Source organism: Aythya marila, assembly GCF_965140915.1.
Source record: "Aythya marila genome assembly, chromosome: 2".
Classification (NCBI taxonomy): Eukaryota; Metazoa; Chordata; class Aves; order Anseriformes; family Anatidae; genus Aythya; species Aythya marila.
The window spans coordinates 124,403,753-124,425,471 of NC_139043.1; the positions used below are offsets into that span (position 1 = coordinate 124,403,753).

At 36.4% G+C, this 21,719-nt stretch overlaps 1 protein-coding gene across 6 annotated transcripts in view; it reads right to left on the reverse strand.

Annotated features, from left to right (window-relative positions):
• The window catches only part of JPH1 (junctophilin 1), an 89,541-nt gene that overhangs the window by 28,951 nt on the left and 38,871 nt on the right, over positions 1-21,719 (reverse strand). For all 6 annotated transcript variants that reach the window (XM_082753122.1, XM_082753118.1, XM_082753120.1 and 3 more), the window contains exon 3: positions 6,595-6,713. In XM_082753122.1, the coding sequence (XP_082609248.1) occupies positions 6,595-6,713 (119 nt within the window). The remainder of the gene's footprint in view (positions 1-6,594; positions 6,714-21,719) is intronic.

The window sequence follows — 21,719 nt, forward strand, 5'->3', positions numbered from 1 at the left end:
CTGTTCAGATTAAGATCTGAGAGAATAACTGTTACATGAATAAAATGCAGAAATCTTCATCCTCTCCAAATTCTCACCATGATCTTTCACACCATTCTGAAAAAGGCATTTCTCTGTATTATGCAGGTCTATAACTTAAACACCGTATTTTTCTCTCTCTAAACTCTCTCTGCTTTTAGGGTAACCTTAAGTCTTGCAGACTTTCTTTGAATGAAATGCTCTGTATATTATCCATCTATTTCTCTGTCCCTCGCAAATGTGGAATGAAGCTGCAAAGATCATTCTTTTTCTACCCTTTCCTCTGAAATACATCTCTGGCACCCCACTTCCTATAGAAACAACAGCAAAGAAGCCCACAGACCAGCAGCAAGTATTAATTGCTTGTGGTCAAGTAGAACTTGATGTTTTCATCAGCCCAGTATAACTGATATCACATGTTTAAAAACAAAACCCCTTTTCAACGTAATTTAAATCTGCACTAGTATAATCAAATCCTTTAAAAATAAATTTCCATACTCTAGTGAAAAGTAGCACTATAAGTAAAGTTCCCACAGTACAGACCTTGTTAGTCGAATTTCAACTTGGAACAAATATTTATGACAGTTATAAATAGCATTTATAATGGAAATGTTGACATGCTGTGATAATGCACCCATGTGATAGACCCTAATTCATCTTGTCCTTGGCTAATGGACACTGGGACGGACCAATATAGAAATCTACTGGAGCAGGACAACAGTGGTCAGGTTCTGTGTCCTGGAAGGAATGGATCTTTCGGAGGGCAAATGAATAATACTGAGTGGGAAACAGGAGTCAATTAAAATGCTAAGGTAGCACTGACGTCCTTCTCTCATACCTCCCATGGTGGCAGCTCAGAGGCTTTATAGAAGGCTTTAAGAAGGTACTTCATTATAGCAACTTTGCAGTGACAAAACCCAAGTTAGCCCAGGCTAGTTGCCTGACTAACCGGTTAGCTTCACAGTCAGATTCTGTAGCCTTCATAGTTGTATCTAGATGTAAATTAACTAGCTCAGTACTTAATGGAAGCCTGTGAAAATTACAGTAATTTCAACAGCTTTATTTCTCTACAGGAAGCTGGCTCTCTGTTATTAGTTTTTAAATTTAATTACGTGCTTTTTTTCCCTAAGCAAGTCACTTGATTATGTCACTCAAAAGTATGTTGGAGTGACTGAGAAAGCATTCTGGAAGAATGAAGGCCATTCCTTTGCAGTCTCTCCTTCTCCTTCTCCTTCTCCTTCTCCTTCTCCTTCTCCTTCTCCTTCTCCTTCTCCTTCTCCTTCTCCTTCTCCTTCTCCTTCTCCTTCTCCTTCTCCTTCTCCTTCTCCTTCTCCTTCTCCTTCTCCTTCTCCTTCTCCTTTCTCCTTTCTCCTTTCTCCTTTCTCCTTCTTCTCCTTCTCCCAACTCCCTTCTCTCTTAACCTAGATGCATTCAGGAGCGAGCTGAGCTAGCATGTGCGTGACAGTGGGGCAGGATGGATGCAGGCTCCCAGTGAGTTGAGTGGTTGTCAGTGGGCAGGACAACAGATGTGGAAGGGTGAGGGCGTCTGTATCTAGGGTTTGGCAAGACAGGTGATAAATTTGGAAGTCAAGTGGTCAGACAATAGTTATAAAAATAAAGGAGAGAACAAGAATAAAGCTTGAAGCTCACCTTTTCTTTTAGCCCACCTTGTTTCTTTGATTATCAGACAAAACACGAGTGCCTCAGTATAAGGTTCTCCAGACTTATGTAGAAAGAGGATGGAAATAATAAATTGTACAGGAAAGATGCCACAGGAAGAATCCAACAACAGTTGCATGAGGATGATGAAGCCGTATGTCAAATCATTTCAGAAAATGAACAGGCTCTTGCATGACTAAGAATAACTAGTGAGCTTCCTTATGCTTTAAGGCACAAACTGATGGCATGGCTGGTAACTATAATCAGGGGGAAATGCTCATTGTAATTGGCTTTTAAAATAAAAATATCTGGCCTGGTCCACATGCATTTAGCCAGTACATTCCTGTTAATTAGCATCAGGAAGAAATCTCTCTTTCCTGTCCATATGGAGTTTGTATTTTGTGAACTGGAGGAGGTAGAGATGGCAGAGAGGAGGAAGATGGGAAGGATGTGTTTTCTTCCGAGGCTATAGACGTCAACTACTGGTCAAAAGAAAATGTAAAACGCAGTTTCTCTTTAAGGCACTAGAAACCATCAGAAGTTGCCTATTGCTTAAAATACTTTTATTTTTGAAACCAGTAATGTCAGAATGTTAAGTGATAGTGTTGCTGTAACGGTATCCAAACAAAATAAGAAAAAATCCTGGTAAAAACTATAAATTCTTATTCTTTTTATTAGAAAATATTTGTTCCCTGCTCATATATTTCACCTAAAATTCTGTCCATCTCTTTAGCGAGAATTAACTGCTAAATTGCTTCTCTATTTCTTTTGTGCCTTGTTCAGGATGTCAAAAGCTGGAAGACATTCTCACGAGCCACGTGTGTTCTTTAGGCAAGTGGTTGGCCTGATAAATAATCTGCCATAAAACAATTCAGATTTGAATTTCCAGAGCTTAATTGGTCCATGGTAAAGTGCCCAGACTGCTCTTACCCTGCAGCAAAGTAGTTTTACCCCTCTTTCATTTAATCAAATGTTATTCGTTCAAACTGAATGAAAGAAGAGTATACATTTGCTGCAGGATATATATGTACACAGACAATTACAGCTTAGCTGTCCAGTCTGTGCAAGTTCATACTTTAGCTTACCTCCTGACAGCGTGTTTACAAGAGTGTATGCTAGAGATGGTTTGTAGAATTTAGCATGAATGGATAAGTCACAGCGTCCATTAAACTTATGCAGGACTAGAACAATCTTCTCCCTTTTCACTGGGTACCAAAAGCCTTTCTTTTCTGTTATGTCTTTGATACATCACTTCAATTAGTTATTTACCCTTCTCTAGGCTTTAACAAGAGACACAGAACTACTTTTACTGGTTTTCTCTGAGAAAATACAAAAATCTCAAACTGTCCTTGGATAACTCCCTTGACTGAGAAAAAGCTCAGGTTTCATTTGTTTCCTCTTCTGACATGCTCTTTTCTGACACATCTACAAGTTTAGTGATCCCTAGAGGAACCAAACAGGTCAGAGCTGGGATTTCTCAAAATTCGTTGTATTTAGCAATAAAAAGGTCTGTAAAGTCTGGCCTCAATAAAGTCCACAACATCTGCTAAATGTGCAAAACCTACAACCTTGAGGGTAGGGCTCTACAAAGATATTCTATCTTCATTGCTATCAACCACTAGCAGAATTTTGTCTGAGTCCAGCATGAACAAGATTAGAGAAAACAGCTCCCTGCAACCTTATGAACCCCTAGACCACAGCACCAACCTTTTCAATCACACTTATTCATACTTGCTTTCCTTATATGCAAATATTAAGGTAATTAATTAGTGTGCAAATTAAATCTGAAGATTCCTATGTCACCTCAACATTCATGATTCAGACTGACATAATTATTTGTACCTGCTGAATGTTGCTTTGCTTCCTAATGCTTTGTTCTCATTTCAATCTCCTTTTAAACTACATTACAAAGCTAGAACATCTTGGCAGCTTCTGATGAATGTCTTAATGAACATAAAATTTAAATGAAGAGAAAGTAATTGGGAAGTGAGAACTGTCATGGTACAATGAGTTATGAATACTCACTGTAATTATAAATTGTGTATAATACTAGGATATATGGCCCAGAAGGCTGCATTTTAAAAACCTGAAATTTAAGAGCTTTATCAAAGATTTTCAAATATTTATATGGACTTTGGTCTCAGATAGTGCAGGCAGAGATCACTCCTTAAGACGGACAAAAATGCTTAACTTGTTTACGGAGATGTATATGTATTTCACATTTCTTTTCCCTTTCTTGTTGATTTGGTACATACATTTAGTTCTTGCTGACAGCATGTTTGTTTACCATTCTAAGCAGTTGAAGCAAAGAGAAAAATTACGCTTTCCCACCATAAGTAATTTTCAAGACAATTTAGCACAATGGTAAGCTTTCTCTTAACAATAGTTTTACAAACTGAGATACAATGTGTGTCATTAGTTTTTAGAAGCACTAACAGAAGCTTAAAAAGGAATTGTAAAAATAAAGAGCTCAAGCAACAGAAGAAAACTGAGAAATTGCCATTAGTAGGCAACAATGCTTACCTAGTTTTCATTCAAACATATGAAAATGGTATTTGAAGAGCAGATTCTTGCTGCTGTTTGTGTGAGGGAATGTAAATATTTAAAAAATATATTTATCTATTTTATTATCTTAAATGACAAAAGTTATTGCTAATATTGCCCTATCACTTGTAGTATGGCATGTGAGAAATATGTAAATAAGTAAGCACTTGTACATGTGAGCCTCAGGGTTAACTGGCACTGCTTTGGAAGAGTGTATCTGAAAAAGACATCATGAGCACTGGGGATGAGAAGGCTCTCTGACACAGTAATACTGGAAAGCATCACAATGACATACAAAAGTGGTGTTTTGCTGCAACTTATACATGAAAGTTAGTCAAAATCTCAGCATCTTGAAGTTATCCAAGCAAAGGGAATAAGAATCTTTTCAAATGTATACAAATATCCTGCATTTAGCCATCCTGAAAATAATGAGGAAATGTAAAATTTAGATTCCAAAAGAGATATTTATCTTTTGACAAATAGCTAACTAATTGATAGACATTTCCATACAAAGAATAGAGTTAGAAGATGTTGAGGTGTTTTGTTACTCACTGTAGACACATAGAGCTGGAATGAGGGAAAGGATACAAACCCTTTCCTTTGGTAACTGAAAGAAAAGTTTAAGTGAGAGGAAAATAAGAATCCTACACCTTCCCTCCCCAGATCTCAGCCAATTTGTCATCAATGTTACTTCCTATCCAGTGGCAGGAAGTAAAAAAAGACACCTAACAAATTCTTTATCTGGTGGATTTCTTGGTGTCGCATTTCACACCATCACACGTTTACATTTTCTCTTGAGTATTCTAGCTATTTCCTTATTTCAAGGATTCAGCAGCTTTGAAATACTTTCACTCCAAGTGCTTTAACTCCTTCACTTCTATTCTCAGTCAAGCTTTCTTTGACAGGGTCCTTGCTACTAGTTTTCTTCATGACTGAACTTCTTAACTAATGACCAATAAGATGAACTGCTGCTATAAAATGGGAGTTCATCAGTTGATGAAAGAATGAAATAGTGAAAAAATGAAAAAAAAGAAAAAGACTTTGGTATCACAGGAGTCAATGTGGGCTACTGATATGATGAATCCACAGAAGAGGAAGTATTGAGGTAATTTCCAACAGTGATATACTGATACCATGTTAAAGCCAGTAAAGTCTTATTGCTGCAATTACTTCTGCTGAGCACCGCCTATAGTTCTGGTCATCCACATTAAAGAAAGACACACTTAAACTAGGATGGATACAAAGAATGGTTGATAAGGGGAATGGAGATTCTAACCAGTGTGAGGTGACCAGCCTTTGACTTATGTACTAAGCAAATAAAATAATAAAGCCCCAACTCTCCCAACGCCAATGGGGTTGCTCTCTACAACAGAATACTAAGAATTAAAGAAAAAAAAAAAAGTGTTGTTTAAGCTAACTGACAATAATGACTTATGAACCAGTTATATGTAGTGATATACATTGAAAATGAAGGAAATGTGGATTTTTAGAAAATGTTGAAAAGATAGTTCTTCAATTATAGGGTCTGTACTATGTAGTAGTACCTTTAAGCACAAAGGGGTTTGTATCTGCAGATTATGGTAAGTATATACAATAATTTATTTTTGAATAAAAATGCAGTCAAGTCCTCAAAAAGTAATAAATGATATCAAAACTCATTTGATAGGTAAAAGAAAGGACAACATTCTGAAAATACATTAACTTGCATAAGTGAAGATCCATTTTACCTATTCAACCTTAAACTAAAGAGCCGTACACAAAAATATTAACTTATTGGAAAGACACCAGAAAAACAAGGTAAAAAACACATTGCTTCTTTTACATCAACTTTCCAAACCGTATGACAGGTGAAAATATGTTGCAGTGTGACACAGAATTGATGCTATGATATCCTGAGTCTGAGACTAATCTTCCACTGAGCACCACAGGCATAAGAGGAAAGAGTCCCTCTCAAGTTATGTATGTGCAATGGCAAAGCATTCTCCAGAACTCAGCCCTTAGCTAGCAAGACCGTCAAAATTTCCCTCAGACAGTAAAAAGTGTGTTCCTGTAATAAACACAATACAGAAACAACCTGAATTTCTGTTGATTTATATTCTCTGAAGTCTTATGTTGACATCATCCTGAAGAAGCTATTAACTTCAGACAAAGCTTGATACTGACTTTTTGGCACTGTTTTATACAAAGCAACAGTCAACAAATAATTAAAAAATGAAAACAAAATCACCCTAAGGAACATGCAGTCTTCATTACAGTCACATAACTACTGTTTCTGTATGAACAACAAAATGGAATGAACTTTTTAATTTAACACAGAACCTTTCTACTGTAAGAAAAAAGACTAGCCACAAAACAAAACCAATCTATAATTACCTGGTTGGTAGAAATTCGGTGAAAGTTCTCTGGCAACTGCTCTTGCAATATCACATTCCTGGCGAGCAGACTGAGCGGCCTGATCCGCGGCATCAGCTTTAGCTCTAGCATGTGCAGTTCTGTACAGAGTAGAAAACAGTTTATATGCAGAGGAGTCTATTATGAGTTACATCAATAATGCGAGAGTAAAGTACTGCTGCTCTTAGTTATTGTGCACTGCACTGCATAGTGCAGTTAGTCCCACTTGCTGTGAATAACTACAAATCAAAGTATTCCACAATCAACGTGTTACTCAGTTTTTCAGTCCTGCTCATCCTTGTATCACATTTACTTGTAGGTACAGAATTCACAACTCAGCTTAATATTTAACTTTCTCAATAGAAGAAAAAAAAAACAAAACAACAAGGTATCTAATTGAAACTGAGATTATGATTATTTGGTCAAATGCTAATACACAGAAGTGTACAGAAGGTCAGACTGGGACACTACACTGACTCCCAAACAGGCATCTGTGAGACTAGGACACATGGTACTCAAAGGGACTGTGGCATGCCTTTAAAACAACCTTTACAATGCTTCAAAGTTAACATTCAATGCTGGGGGAAGGGCAAAATTGAGGTATATTGTCCCCAAAATTTGAGAAATGTGTTGCACAGTCAGACCATGTTGGAAAAGAATCAGATAGAAAACATGTTTGATGCTTCAATTGACATTTTATATTTAAATTTATATAAATAAATATAAATTAATAAATATATATAATAAATAAATAAATCTCCATGTATATAAATGGAGACTTAACACTTCTAAATTCTTGTAATTCACTGAATTTCAAATCCAAAACAATCTGAAAAGGCAACTTTTCTGAAGTCAAGACAAGAGTTTGGAATGCTTTCATAAAGTAATCTTCACTCTGCTTCCCCCTTTTTTCTTCTGTTATTTTTAAAAAAGACTCAAGAAGAGCTTGTGCAAGTGCCTGTCACTACTGACTCTGCAAATGGATAGCTGTGTTACTGCACAATTGCATTGCTGTTTGTCCCATCTTCCCTCACCACTTCATTTTTTAAATGGTCATATGTATAAAAATTCCTGATGGCAGTGATCTCTGCATCTCTGCAGTGCTAGCACATAGCCTAGAGCTATAAAATGCTTCATTAGAACTGAGGGGAAGCTAAACATGGCAAAACAGCAGAGTTTTTCAGAGCCTCTAGAGAGAGTCATAACATTTCTAAAAACAGTTATATTCAATTTTATGATCTCAGGAATTTTCTCATAGCATTCTAGCAGAAAGCTTACATTTAAGTAAGAATAAATTAGCAGGACAACAAAAGCAGCATTTTTTATCCTAAAAGCTGGGTGATAACATCAACAGCAGCCATATAAATGAAACCCCCAAACTTTCAGTGATTTCTATGTAAAAAATCAGCTTTATTTGCAAGGAATAAAGAAGAGTTCTATGTGTTTTAGACACAGGAAGAATTAAATGTAGGTATTGTACTGAATGAGCACCAAGAGATTAACAGTATTGCAGACTTTGCATTTCTAAAAAGATGCTTAATCTCATAGGGTACTAGTATAAACACAAACATAAAAAAAACACATAGTTTCATCTGTGGTGCCTGAAGAAGATTTAAGTTACATCCTCCCCAAAATGTGTCTGTGGATAAATGTTGAAAGTTATTTCAAAGCTTAACTTGTCATAATTTAATGGATCAGCTTATATTGCTTTCTCATTGGTCCCTCTAGGTCTCCGAAAAGAAGATTATAATGAGGAAATAAGTGATAACACCTTTGACTTGTAGTCAGGATCAGGAAAGAAACTGTTAATCAAAACAAACACATGTTATAATCCCATATGTGTTCTGTGCAGTTCATGAATGGTTGTACGGTATGTGCTTGCTTAGTAACAGTAATCAAAACTGTTCTTTCTCTATAATCATTATTTTCAATTAGATGAGCTATTCTTAGCTCCTGCATAATTATGTCTATGTAGCGTAAACCTAATGAAGCAATCATAGCACTGGGACATTATTTTATGAGACAATAATGTAGTCTGCACATGGATAAACTAGACTCTGATCACCCTTTTGTGATGATAGAACAACCAGACTATTCCCACATAAAAACAGTCTAATGCTATTGTCACAGCTGCAGTAGACACTTTGAAAGCTAGTACATGTATACTAAATGACCAGCATCAGGAAAACATACTGCCAATTGTTAATTGATGCTTGTGAATTTTTGTAGTATTACACCCAAGAAGTATCCTGTCTAACACGTACTGAAGCAGTGAAGGAATGGCATGGTTACTCAAGGAATGAGCTAGTGAAGCTTAGCCACGTGAAGCTGGGCAGAAGCAAGTCACAGCAGGAAGAAGCTGGTGGAACAGAAGGCAAATGAGTGCTGCTTTGCTTGGCTGCCTTATCTTTCACCTTTGATTTCTTTTTTGCCTTTCACTTCCTGCTGTTCTGCCACCTTTGTAGCTGCAGCCAGCCAGAAACGTGAGCACACGTCTGTACCAAGACATCTCCCTGCTGGCCTCTTCAGCGAGCATCATCCACAAATGACACTTGGCAAATACCGAAAGAAGAGGAGAAGCGGGCAGCATCTAGCTCTGTATAACACAGGGCTGCACACTCCATCTGTGATCACACACTCATCATTATTTGCATTATTTGCTATTTAGCACCTTGGCATTTGGATGCTTTACTGGCTAACTAGCAATGTGTACTTTTTGGTCTCAATTTGCAATTGTATATTCAGACATTTTTTCACTTGCTGCATTCTTACTTATTGCAAATTCTAATATTTTTCTGTTGCTATTTATTTATTTTTTATTTTTTTTTCATTCTGACTTTCACACTTGATTTGCCTGTGTGTTTTCCAAACTGCCTGCTTAGAGTAACTCCTGCTTGGCACCATGCTTTGTTGTACTTGCTTTACATGTATTCTGCTCTGCATTCCCCCACTAGTGGGGTTATTAGCAGAGACTGTGGATACGGATGTTAGTTTTGAATGACAACTTTTGTAAGGGAGAGACACCAAAGCCAGACAGCCCTACTGAAATGCAACTCATTTGCTCCACTTACACTCTACACAGTGTAGGAAAGTATATTTCTTGAACTTGTGCCCTGGAGTAATTTTGTCACTGTAAAGTCTTGAAGTTTTGTTTATTATCAGTAAGTACTCAGGGGCATTTAAGCCTGTGACTTGATATATAAAGTCAAAATCATCCACTATCTACTTGAGATTTTTTTTTCTTCCCCAGAGAACTCCACATATGTTGCTGCAACAAGAAATTTTTATGGGAACTTCTGAAAGAGAAAACTCAAAAATCTTTCGTCTCCCCAGAGCCAAAAAAAAGACTTCTGCAGGTTTTGCATGCTGTTCTACACATTCTTCAGGAAGGGTTAATCTGTAGTTTCAGCAGCAAAATAGAAACTATGCAGGAAAGTACGCACCAACCCACAAACTACAAAACAGTATAGGAAAATATCGACCTGCTTTGCAATGCTGCATTCAAGTTCTAACCAACATCAAAGGAACTTTAATGATTTATTTTCTTTTAATTCAACAGAGAGTAGTTTGTGAAAATGAATTCTTATCAACTGTATCACATAATACGCATTACTAAATTTGGAATTGCCATGTGTATTTATATGTGTATCTACCTGAAAGCATTATCCTACCATTAATATTCTGTATGATGTCTCAAAAGGGCTTGAAAACTTTCAAACCAATATAAAATTAATGTGTTAAAAATAAATTACATTTAGAGGAACAGTCTGCTGCCTAACTGATGAGTCCACAGTGGTCTTCAATGCAATCATGACAGCAATAAATTCAAGTCATACCTGTGGGAGGAATCAAGCTGTACTTACATTAGAAAATGAACCCACAGCTGCAGAGCCCCTAAATCTACCAGTCTATGTCATGAGTGAATGAGTACTGCAGGACCTGAATAACTGCTATGAGAAATTTCATTTGGACTCATATCAGGGTCTGATTTTCAAAGAAGCCCAAGCTTTCTAGACCACTGGTATTGCTACTGATACCTCTTTTCTTCTCTGTTTGGATAGGTAGGTAAACCTGTACATGGATCCCAGCTACACTCAAGAGATTGTAAGCGCAGAGTCAGGGGATCTTACAGTGTCCCCTTCCAGCAATGCTGCAATCAGATTTCCATCTACTTATGCTTGAAAAGTGACTTGGAGGAATATCGAGAGCTCAAGAGCTTAACCAACATTATCTAGCACTCTGCAGCAACAGTGCTTACATATTTGTCTTGCATGCATTATGTAATGTTTATCTAAATTTAAACCCCATTTAGAACTGTCCATTACCCTCCAGATTATTTTGTATTTCCATGATATCCTTCAACATACTTGAAATGCATGTTGATTCAGTGTCAACCAAAAATGTAAGCAATGTACGTTTACTTTGTTTCGTTTTCCAGCTTGTATTAAACATAAGGATTCCAATGTAAAGCTGTCCAGTAGCTTGCTTACTATTTCTTAAAATGATAGAAATATTTTTTCTCAGTTTTGTTTGTCAAATATATGAAACACAATTATGTTCTTAACTATCAAATTATTCTAAAATAATAATCTTAATAATGGTAGTTACTAACAGATTTCCATATTTTCAAAAATTTCAGTAAGGACTAAACATGCATAAAGTTGTCAGAGAAATTTAATTTAGGGCAACTATCAGGTTTGTCTGAGTAACATCACTTATTGTAGGTTACTACCCATATCATCCCTTTTGAAAGTGAAATTCTATAACAATAATCCCATCTTCTTGAATTCTAAAATTCAGTGATTTTTCTAGAAAGCCAAGAATATTGTTTGCTTCTTTTTCTTTCCAGTTATGAATCTTTCCAACATTGATAATTTTTCCTCTATTTATTGAAGGTTCAACTGTGAAAATTCCTATAGATAGCAATAGTATTTCCAGAAAAGAGGAGCTGGTGAGGAAGATAAAATCTTTACAGAATGATTCTTTGGTAGATTAATTTTCTCTTTGTCACTATTTCCAAATTTTTATATTATATATTGGCATTGAATGCCAGAAATGTATCTAGCATCTATGCATTTTTAATACAGCAAGTGGGGAACTTGCATTTATCAAGTGCACTAGTCGTCTTGCTCATCTTCTTTCAGTGATAATACTGTGTGAAAAACTATTTTCTTATGGTAGCATTAAAAATATGTATGTGCACAACTATGTAGAGCTACCTAGGAACTGTAGGCTTTATATTCATTACTCTCAGCAACTCATTTCTGTAATATACCTCAGAGTTGAGGCTATGTCACTGAATACCAACAAGAAATAGAAGTTTCAGAGAGAAACAGAGAGAAAAAGAATTATTTACAGCTACTGCAACATGAGAGCTTTATGTCAGTGAGAAACTTATAGTTCTTCTGAAGTGCAGATTGAATTGACCAAATGAAGTACATGCCTTCAATCAAGAGAGACAGAATTTAAAATTATTCAAAGTGCTTTATTCAATCAAGGGCTTTGTGCTTTGCTAGATTTTAGTTTCAACCAGCTGGTTCCTTCTCCATGAACTGACTTCACTCAGGAATTGGACTACCTAGGCACTACTAGCAAACTCCTAAGTAGTAAAGCATAAACAGAATTATTACATGCACAGTGCCCGTACTGTGGTCCATATATACTACCTACTGGATTTTGTTTCTAACATTTCTCCTTTCCAGACTAAATTCATTTCATATTTTTTCAGTCCTAATACATGTTAGAAGAACTGAAAAAACACTACCCTTTACTTAAAAGTGCATGAAAAACGGAGGAAATTCCATAGAATTGGCAGACAGACAAACTGGTTTCAGTACTTGAGAAAATAATCTTGGGGGTAGTGGCTGGTTAGCCAGAAGTCAGTCCTGGACATAAATAACAGCATAAATAAATTGGGTTTACATCCATAAAGATTTATAGGCTAATAGCAAATAATGCCAGACGCCATACCTTCACAAAGTGTAGACTTTACTAAACACTTGTACACATTTAATGATTTCAGGTCCAATACTTTATCAAGATTGCCTTGACTTAAGATACTTGATTTTTTTTCAAGGTTTCTGATTTTTTACCCTTTGGCAACATAATTAAACAACAGCATAAATTACATCCTATTAAAATAAGGCATGTCAAAATGGATTAAAATCTAACTTACTGACACATTTCAAAACTTAATCCAGAAGACATTAAAGGAAAGTATTGATATACACATTTTGCCTTAGGAATTGGGTTTTGCTCCAGAGTTGTTTAATATTTTACTTTTATAATGTCTCAATACAATCTAAAATATACTGTGTTAGAACTGGCAGATTATAGGACTTCTGGATTCAAAAAATACCCAGGAGGACACTGTATTGGGTTGTAGCCTAAAATTCAATATAACAACTCCAGAAAACATTGCATTTGGCCATATTGAAACAGAACACTGGGGAACAAAAAACCTGGCCAGTATGGGAGACTGACATTGAAAGAGGCACAGGAGTATGAGATCACCCTGGATGGCCCCACACCGCAGGAAAAGAAGGGTTAATGTGGTCTTTCAACGCACAGGAGACAAAAATTCAGTGTAAACAGGAATTTGTTCATTCTGTGCAACATAATCTAGAATCCATAAAGCCGCTAATGGAATGATGCCCAATGTCTCAAGAAGGAAAAAGAAATGTCAGGACCACAGAATAATCAAGGGTCTGAGAAGAAGAGCTTTTTGACTTAAGCTTCCTGAGTCTCCTATCTACTCATTATTGAAGAAATACGAAGAAGCCCCTTATCATGCTATATACATCCAACAGTGGAAAAAGAAGAACACAAAATGGAGAAGACTAGTGTTTCAGATGAAGACATAACTGGTTCAACTATTAGAAGCTGAATTTAGGCATAGTCAACCCTTGAAATGTTTTGGGTATATTTGACACAGAAAAAGATTTCCAACTCTCGCAAATAATACTAGGCAGTGTACTAAAAGTCCTCTTTACTCTATTTTTCTGAGAAAAATGACATGGCCTTTTGTTTACAGGAAGTGAGATTAGATGATTTAGAGGCTGTTTACATTAGGTATTTCAGACATCTGACGTAAATGCCTCATTGGAGGCACTCCTCTCACTCCATGAAAAGTAAGACACTTGAGATATTTGCAGTTTGGTCCTCTGAACTGCAGGGATGTTATATTCCTGCAGTGGACATCAGCTCTGCTATGCCTACAAATAAACATATATGTTATATATATGTTATGGTGAACATCAGTCTGCTTTTATTGTGGAATCAACCTTCTTATGTTTATTCTGAACCTGTTTGTATACTCCTTTATACTCCTTTGGTCTGCATTAATAAACCCAGAACTGGTCAACAATTTGGAGGTGCTGAGGTACATTTCTATAATTTGTACTTGTCATACATGGGGTCGTCAATTCACAAAGATTTCAGGAGAATGAAGGATAGCATCCTGAAAAATAAGCTCTTTCTGAAAATCCACATTTCATATGGAATGTTATTATTAGTGCTATTAATGTTATTATTAGTGCTACAGTTATTATTAATGCTATTAGTTCAATTTCCCTAATTAGTCTTCCAATCCTGCAGTTTTGTTCACCTGTTTGGAAAAAGTCTCATGCAGAAGTTGGGATTTAAAATGTGGTTTTAGATCGCTGTTAAAGCATCAATAGACAAGCTGCAATTACATAGTACTCTCACTAACCTTAGGTGTCCAACTAGCCTGGCATTATTTATGTGCATGCCAGATAATCTGCTCATGGATAATGGAATTGGCTTTTTGAGTGATGTATTCGCTTTCATTCATTATTCTGTCAGGAACTTCAATGAGAAAAGTTTTTATTTCATATTGATTGTATTTCATCTTAGCACTATCACAGAAATCTTAACAATGGCACAGCCTTCAATTTCAGCAAGATGAACAACACCATGTGAAATGTCACATGGAAACTAAGTCTTCGTGGGGGGCACCTACAACTCGACAGGCAAAACCCATTCTTGTATAATATATTAGGGTATCTTCCCAATGTGATTCACTGACAGTATCTGTTCATGTCACTAACATCCAAGTACATAAATATACTTCTCAACATGCCTTTGTCTATCGTATTTCATAGGATAGACTACATTTTATCTGATTTTATTACTAACTCTCCTTAGTGAGCAATATTTTATTTTAGTTTTCTAATTCCATAATTCTGCAGAGAGGAATGGGAGGGCTTTTGATGCTGTTGTTGTTGCTTTGTTTGTTTGTTTGTTTTAAAGATAAGGGAATATCTGCAAAGAATTTGCTATTTCTGATCAAGGCCAACTATGCAGGTTGACTGAAGAGCACAACTTCTGAACCTAGCTGGAAGCATAAAAAAAATAGTACACTCTTGTGCTTTAGCTGCTGTCTATGCTATATTTAAGAAAAAAAAAAAAAAAAAAGGAGATAAACATGTGTCTCTTTCTTTCATCAGAAAATATGAGTTCCAATGAAAAAGAACCCCATTCAATAATGATTCTGCACAGAAAAGCCTAACCTGCTCAAAGAAATGGGAACACATGGACTGCTGTGATAATTTCCTATAACAATTTCTAGGGTACATTTAGGGCACTGCATTTTTCACCAGCTTTTATTATTATTATTATTATTTATTTATTTTTACTGTACTGCTCTCTACTAGGGAAAAATTAAATAAAATGTTAGGTATGACAAGAATGCTATCATCAGTACTAATATCTGGCAGCTCTTTGAGATCCTGCTCATAAGAAAGCAACAAATCCCAGGGATACAGCTGACTGAAAAATAAGAACAGCTTGCAGAAAGAGGAAAAGACTAGGAAATATTCTATCAAAATAAACTGTTTTCAACTGATTTTGTCCACTTTCAAATGCTTGTAAAAACAAGAAAACTAAAATAAGAAAATATGAAATCAAATGCCAGTTTTTAGAAAACAATACACTTTTAATTATTTACAATTAGAATAATTCTAGTTAGAAAACTTTCTATTCACAAGTAAAAACACAAAAAACATATCAAACATTGTCATTGGCAATGTCTTTGTTCATTAATTCTTCCTCTATAAAGAGCTTATATGCTTTTCTTTTTGGATATATGATTTTTAAACTTTAGGGAAAAAAATCCATTGTGTTACAGATATTTTAGCAAAGAATGTACGTATCAAAATACATAATACAGAAACACTGTCTGACCTCTCTTCACTTCAATCTATTATTGAAGTGAAGTATATACAAGTGTATAACTTGTAATACACTTGTTGCATGAAAATTAGATTACAGTAAATTGCAGTAAAAATAAACTATTAATTGTGAAAATGTATTTAAAATTTTGTGTCCTTTGCTGGCTTCAAATAGCATCCCATAAACTCAACAATCATAAATGCTTCCAGGAGTAGTATTTATACTTTTTACTAATAGATGTGGGTGTTTATTTCTTATGGTTATATTTTCTACATCCAAAGATTTCATTACTGTGCTTGATAAAGGAAAATATACTAAGAAAAAAGTCAAAATTAGACATTTAGTGGCTTGGTGCTTATTTGCCTTTTTTTTTTTTTTTCTAAAAGCTGTAGTACACACTTATTTCTGCCATTATATCGTAACAGTACTAGGTGGGAACTGAAATCTTCATAACAAATGAGAACAGAAATGATACATTGACTGTGGAATATAGTTTTGAATAAAATAGTTTTGGGGATGCTTGAAAAAAAAACTAGAACATAATGGCAAACAAAGTAATATTTTTTTTAGATATAATAGTGCAATGTATTTCTGTGTATATTTAAAACTAAAAAAAAGAAAAAAGAATGTGATAATTAAGATGTTTAAATAACAAACATATTGACATGGACTCAGATAATCTGTGGCAATGCTTGTGGTTTTGAACTCTCCTTTTATTATCTCTGGGCATTTAAATCTAGTGGGAAAACAGAACTAAAATATTTTCATTTTTCATTTTTCTAAAGGCATTAAATGTAATGTTTATAATAAATGTTAAAAAATAAATAAAATAAAATAAAATAAAATAAATGTAAAATAATAATAAAATAAAATAAAATAGAATAATTAAAAATAAATAAAATAAATATTTAGATTTAACCTTTGTGTCTCTAGAAGTGTGACAGCCAAAACTGAACTGGGCTTATATTCCTTTACTTTGTTCATTTCTGTCCTCCAACCAGGTACTAGATGTCTAGAAAAACAGTATTGATAAAAAAAGTCCAGCAAACCGTTTAGGGTTAGTTCTTCCATCTTCAGTTGTTACAAATTCTCTGGTATATTTTAAGAGAACTGTATAAAAAAGATTACAGAAATACGTAATATGTTATATATGAACAGCTTAATTAGCAAAAGGCCTAAGTTATCCAAGAAAGACAAGTGCTCAAGCATAGGGAAGGTCACATGCGATTTGCCCTTACTCCAGGCCAGCAGATATGAATCAAGCTGCTCATACTACACATTAAGTAGCAAGAGACTGAACAGTGTGAACAACCAAAAGAAAGACTTTACTGACCCTTCTGTCTGTAAACATGGAATTGCACTTAACTGAAGAGCACAGTAGATTGTCATTTGAAAATAATGTCAGATCATTTCAGACCCAGAGTAGGTGATGGCTATTTCTCAGTTTTTGTTGTCTGTAGCATAAAGGAAACAGAAAGTTTAGGCTTACAACAGTTAACAGCTTTAAAATAAATTTCTCTCAGGTACATAACGCACATAAGTAAAAAGGTACGTATATATTTTCCCTCTGTAGCTACCTACAGTGCTATGCAATAATACACAATTTAAATGAACGACCACCACATCCTGTAAGCTATCAGAGGCATTGGAACAGGCTGCCCAGGGAAGTGGTGGAGTCACCATCCCTGGAAGTCTTCAAAAGATGTTTAGATGTAGAGCTTAGGGATATGGTTTAGTAGGGACTGCTAGCGTTAGGTCAGAGGTTGGACTCGATGACCTTGAGGTCTCTTCCAACCTAGAAATTCTGTGTGATTCTGTGTGAAAATTAGAAGAAAAAAAGGAATATTGCTCTCTGTTGGTTCCACAAGGGCTGACGGTCTTGTCCAGATGCCTGAAAGCACTCTGTGGAGTCCACAGGCTGCTGAAAGATCACAGCAGAGTATTCATTCCTGCTCCCGAGTGGTCCCTGAGTGCTTTGTTCAGCTGAAATCATGCAGATCTGCACCATGAGGCTGAAGATTCATTTTTGTACTCCAGTGTAGTAACCACATGCAAAGTAACAACTTATTTCAGACTCAAAACTCTATTGTTTTGAGTCCCTCTGAACAGTCATGGTCTATTTGCTCCTTTTAATTTCCTTACTATAGTCCTTGTAGTCCTGACATTCTCTTACCACCTCTTCAGGAAGCAACTATTCTCTTTTCTAAGCCACTAATAGCAGAATTTTAGTAAAAATATAACTGTGCAATAAAGGAGGAACTAAGTCCCATTACTACTAATCCCAATTTCTTTTGTTTTTCACACGGAGATTTATTTATCAGACTTGACATCTATCTAAAGGTTGATAGGTTTTACTGATTCTCATGACTGACACGGTAACAGCTGCTAAGACAAGATCTTCTATCGGGCAATACCCTGCCTGCAGAAAGCCATTTGTACCAAGGTCTTTTCTTGAGAGCTGGTGCCCTGTTAGGCAATTCGTGAGCCTCAGAAATTACACTCCAGGCATCCTAAATACGTTACCTTCCTGAACTGCAGATCTCTGAGATACGATTAGTATTGGAGAAGTGTCACATTCTGTATCCTCTCCCTTTTGCATAGCAGGACCGCTATAGCTTTTGGAGCTTGCTGGTAGCACTGGATTTGCTGTGCTGCACAGAATGATGGCACTACATACATCATACTACATACATATGAGTCTTTTCCACCAGTGTTGGCCATTACTACATACATACCAACTAAATTCTGTACTCTCCATATCTTCAATAAGTTATACCACAGGAGTAACTGGTGCTACTACAGTAGTTCATGTAGCTGGCAACCAGTGGCAACAGCATTGGTCTGAACTCCAAGTGAGAGGAGAATACTTTTGCCTGCTATTTCTCTTGAGGACATTAAAGGAGTATCTTCATGTCAAGGGCACACATAACAGGGAAAGGGCTTATAAATCCTGGGAAAGGCAGTGTCCTGGAACAAGCTTGTAGGCTGGATGAATTATCTTGTCAGGCTGTGTACCAAGATAAGATGAACCTTCTTAAGAATCGGTACAGATCCATCTTCACCTGAACATGTCCCTTATTTTATGAATCCTATGGGGAAACATGAAGTTTAGTAAAAGGGAAGGCCTCAGTGTTGCCTCAACTCTTCTACTGAAGCCTCCGTTGCTCAGGGCTTAAAGGAGGAATGGAGGACATTCCCGAGGAGCCACTGTAAGAGCAGGGAAAGTAAACAAATGCTTCCTTGTACAATTTGATAATTCAAGATTATCAGTATGTGGTAATTCAAAGATGATCCCATTTTACATAATTAGCAAAATCACAGCAATAATAAAAATCTCTCACTCAAACAATGGTCAGAATTTCTGTTATATCTATCCATGAAGTGCATATCTATTAAACACAGAATTTGACCTTATTTATGCCTAGCTGACAATATATAAAAAATGTGAGGGTCTGCTCTATATAGCCGTCTTGCTGCTCTGTCATGAACATGCTTCTGCAGCAAGTGGATATATACGGAATATGATTTTGTATTAGAAAGGAGAAGTCAGTTGATAACAAGTAGAGACTTACTCTTGAATCCTATTAAATAAATAACATTTTCACTCTCTGTGAGACAGATGTATAGTGAAAGGCCTGCTGAGATAAAGAAAACTTTTGCTATGAAGCATAGCCCTGAAATGAACACTGCTAATGTACTGTAATGGGTTAGTTTGCAAGGAATTCTGTGGACAGTACTTCCCATAACTTGAAATATTGCACTTGTGCTTTGGGCAGTTTCTTGTTCATACTTTTGTGCATGGGCGTCCAACTGTAAAGTCTTGCAATTTATACTTTTTCTTTAAAGGCTAATCTATCTGGTATCAAAGAACTGTTTTACACAAATTATTGCTGAAAATACAAGATACAAAATAACCTCTTTTATGGAAGGTTAACTAGAAACTAGGAAACTAAAAAATCTAGGAAACTAGATTTCTATCAGGCAATCAAGGTGGAATTTCACAGAACAGGAAGAAAACAAATGGTTTTAAGGAGTTTTTCAGTCTAGGATTTTCATGTACTTTCACCATGATTCATATAGGCAGAAATGCACCCTTTCATGTGGTTTGTCAAACAAATGATCACTGTGGAGAAGAATGATACCTTTTCTTGTGTTTTCTAGGCCTGAATATGAATTCTAATTGCAAGGTTCTTCAGTTCCACACTATCTGGGTAGAAATCAAACAGGTCACAACATGAATCACCACTCTATAGATGTCTCTCATCACCTAGCTGTCTAGGTGAAAACTGGAGTTCCTTATCTTAAACATACCATACATTTTACAAAGAGTGCCAGCATTTTTGAGAAGTTCAAGATGCAACATTATTGACTGGTAATTCCAGGTATATCATATGTTATCTCCTTAGACCTGCTAGAATAACCGTGAATCAGTCTTACACTTTAAACATGAAATGATAAAATCAGGTATTACCAGCCTACAAGTGAGATAACTTATGGACTACTGTGAACACAGCAGTGTGCTCAGGTGGCCAAGAAGGCCAACAGCATCCTGACTTGTATCAGAAACAGCATGGCCAGAAGGACCAGAGAGGTGATTGTTGCCTTGTACTCAGCTCTGGTGAGGCTGCACCTCAAATACTGTGCTCAGTTTTGGGCTCCTCACTACAAGAAGGACATCAAGGCACTGGAGCGTGTCCAGAGAAGGGCAACAAAGCTGGTGAAGGGTCTGGAACACAAGACCTGTGAAGAGAGATTGAGGGAACTGGGGTTGTTTAGCATACAGTAGAGGAAGCTCATGGGAGACCTTATTGCTCTCTACAGCTACCTGAAAGGAGGTTGGGGTAGGGATCAGTGACATTTCCCAGGAAACAAGCAACAGGACAAGAATAAATGGCCTCAAATTGTGCTAGGGGAGGTTTAGGTTAGATATTAGGAAATATTTCTTCACAAAAACAGTTGTGAAGCATTGGGACAGGCTGCCCAGGGAAGGAATTGAGTCTCCACCCCTGAGCTGTTCAAAAGACGTGTAGATGTGATGCTTAGGGACATAGTTTAATGCTAGGTTAACGGTTGGACCTGGTGATCTTATAGGTCTTTTCCAACCTAAATGATTCTAGGAATTTCTTTAGGACAGGAAAGAAACAGCCTTTTTTATCCACCTTGAGTACATACATGGGGAGTTTACAGTGGCAAGAAAGGAGAAGCTCTTACAAGAAGCAATTTTGTTTGAAAAAGGGTCTACAGAGAAAAAAAATCTTTGCAGAAGGAAAAGAAATAAAAGTTGTCTCTAACACAGAAGATTGAAACAATGTAGTATAAATTTTTTGTGGGCAGATAGCTTAGGTCCTAACAATTAATTTTGAAGTAAAAGGGCAAGATAGAGTCTGAAGAGCCGCATTTTCTAGACTGGGTTTAACAAAGAATTCTCTGCTTTCTTGTTAAATCTATTGGGTTGTCTCAAGAGCAAGAATATTGTTAAAGAAAAGAAAGGGTGACTCCCACAGCAGTATCTTAGAAGCAGTTGGCTTCTGAAGGAAGACTGCATTTGGGATGCTGGGCCACTGGACACTCTTTTGGCAGTTGTACAGTCTGCGTTAGAGAGCAGATGTGTCCACCTCCCACTGCCCAGTGTAAGAGGTCCTAGTTCTTTTGGTGAACATATATCACTGTATCTACGTGCTGAAGCTCTAAAAAGGTCCCACTTTGTCTAGTGGGACCTGAAGCCTACAGCTACACACTCTAGGCCATAGGTGGTCAGGATATCCAATGTGTTCACTTCTTCATGAGAAGCTACTTGCCTAAGAGCGGGCCTTTCTGTATCATTAAAATTAAGTTCTTCTGTGTTGTCATGAGAGCAAGGTGTCATCCTGCCCTATATGAAAATATGATTCCTGTTGGCAAGACCTGGCAGTTAG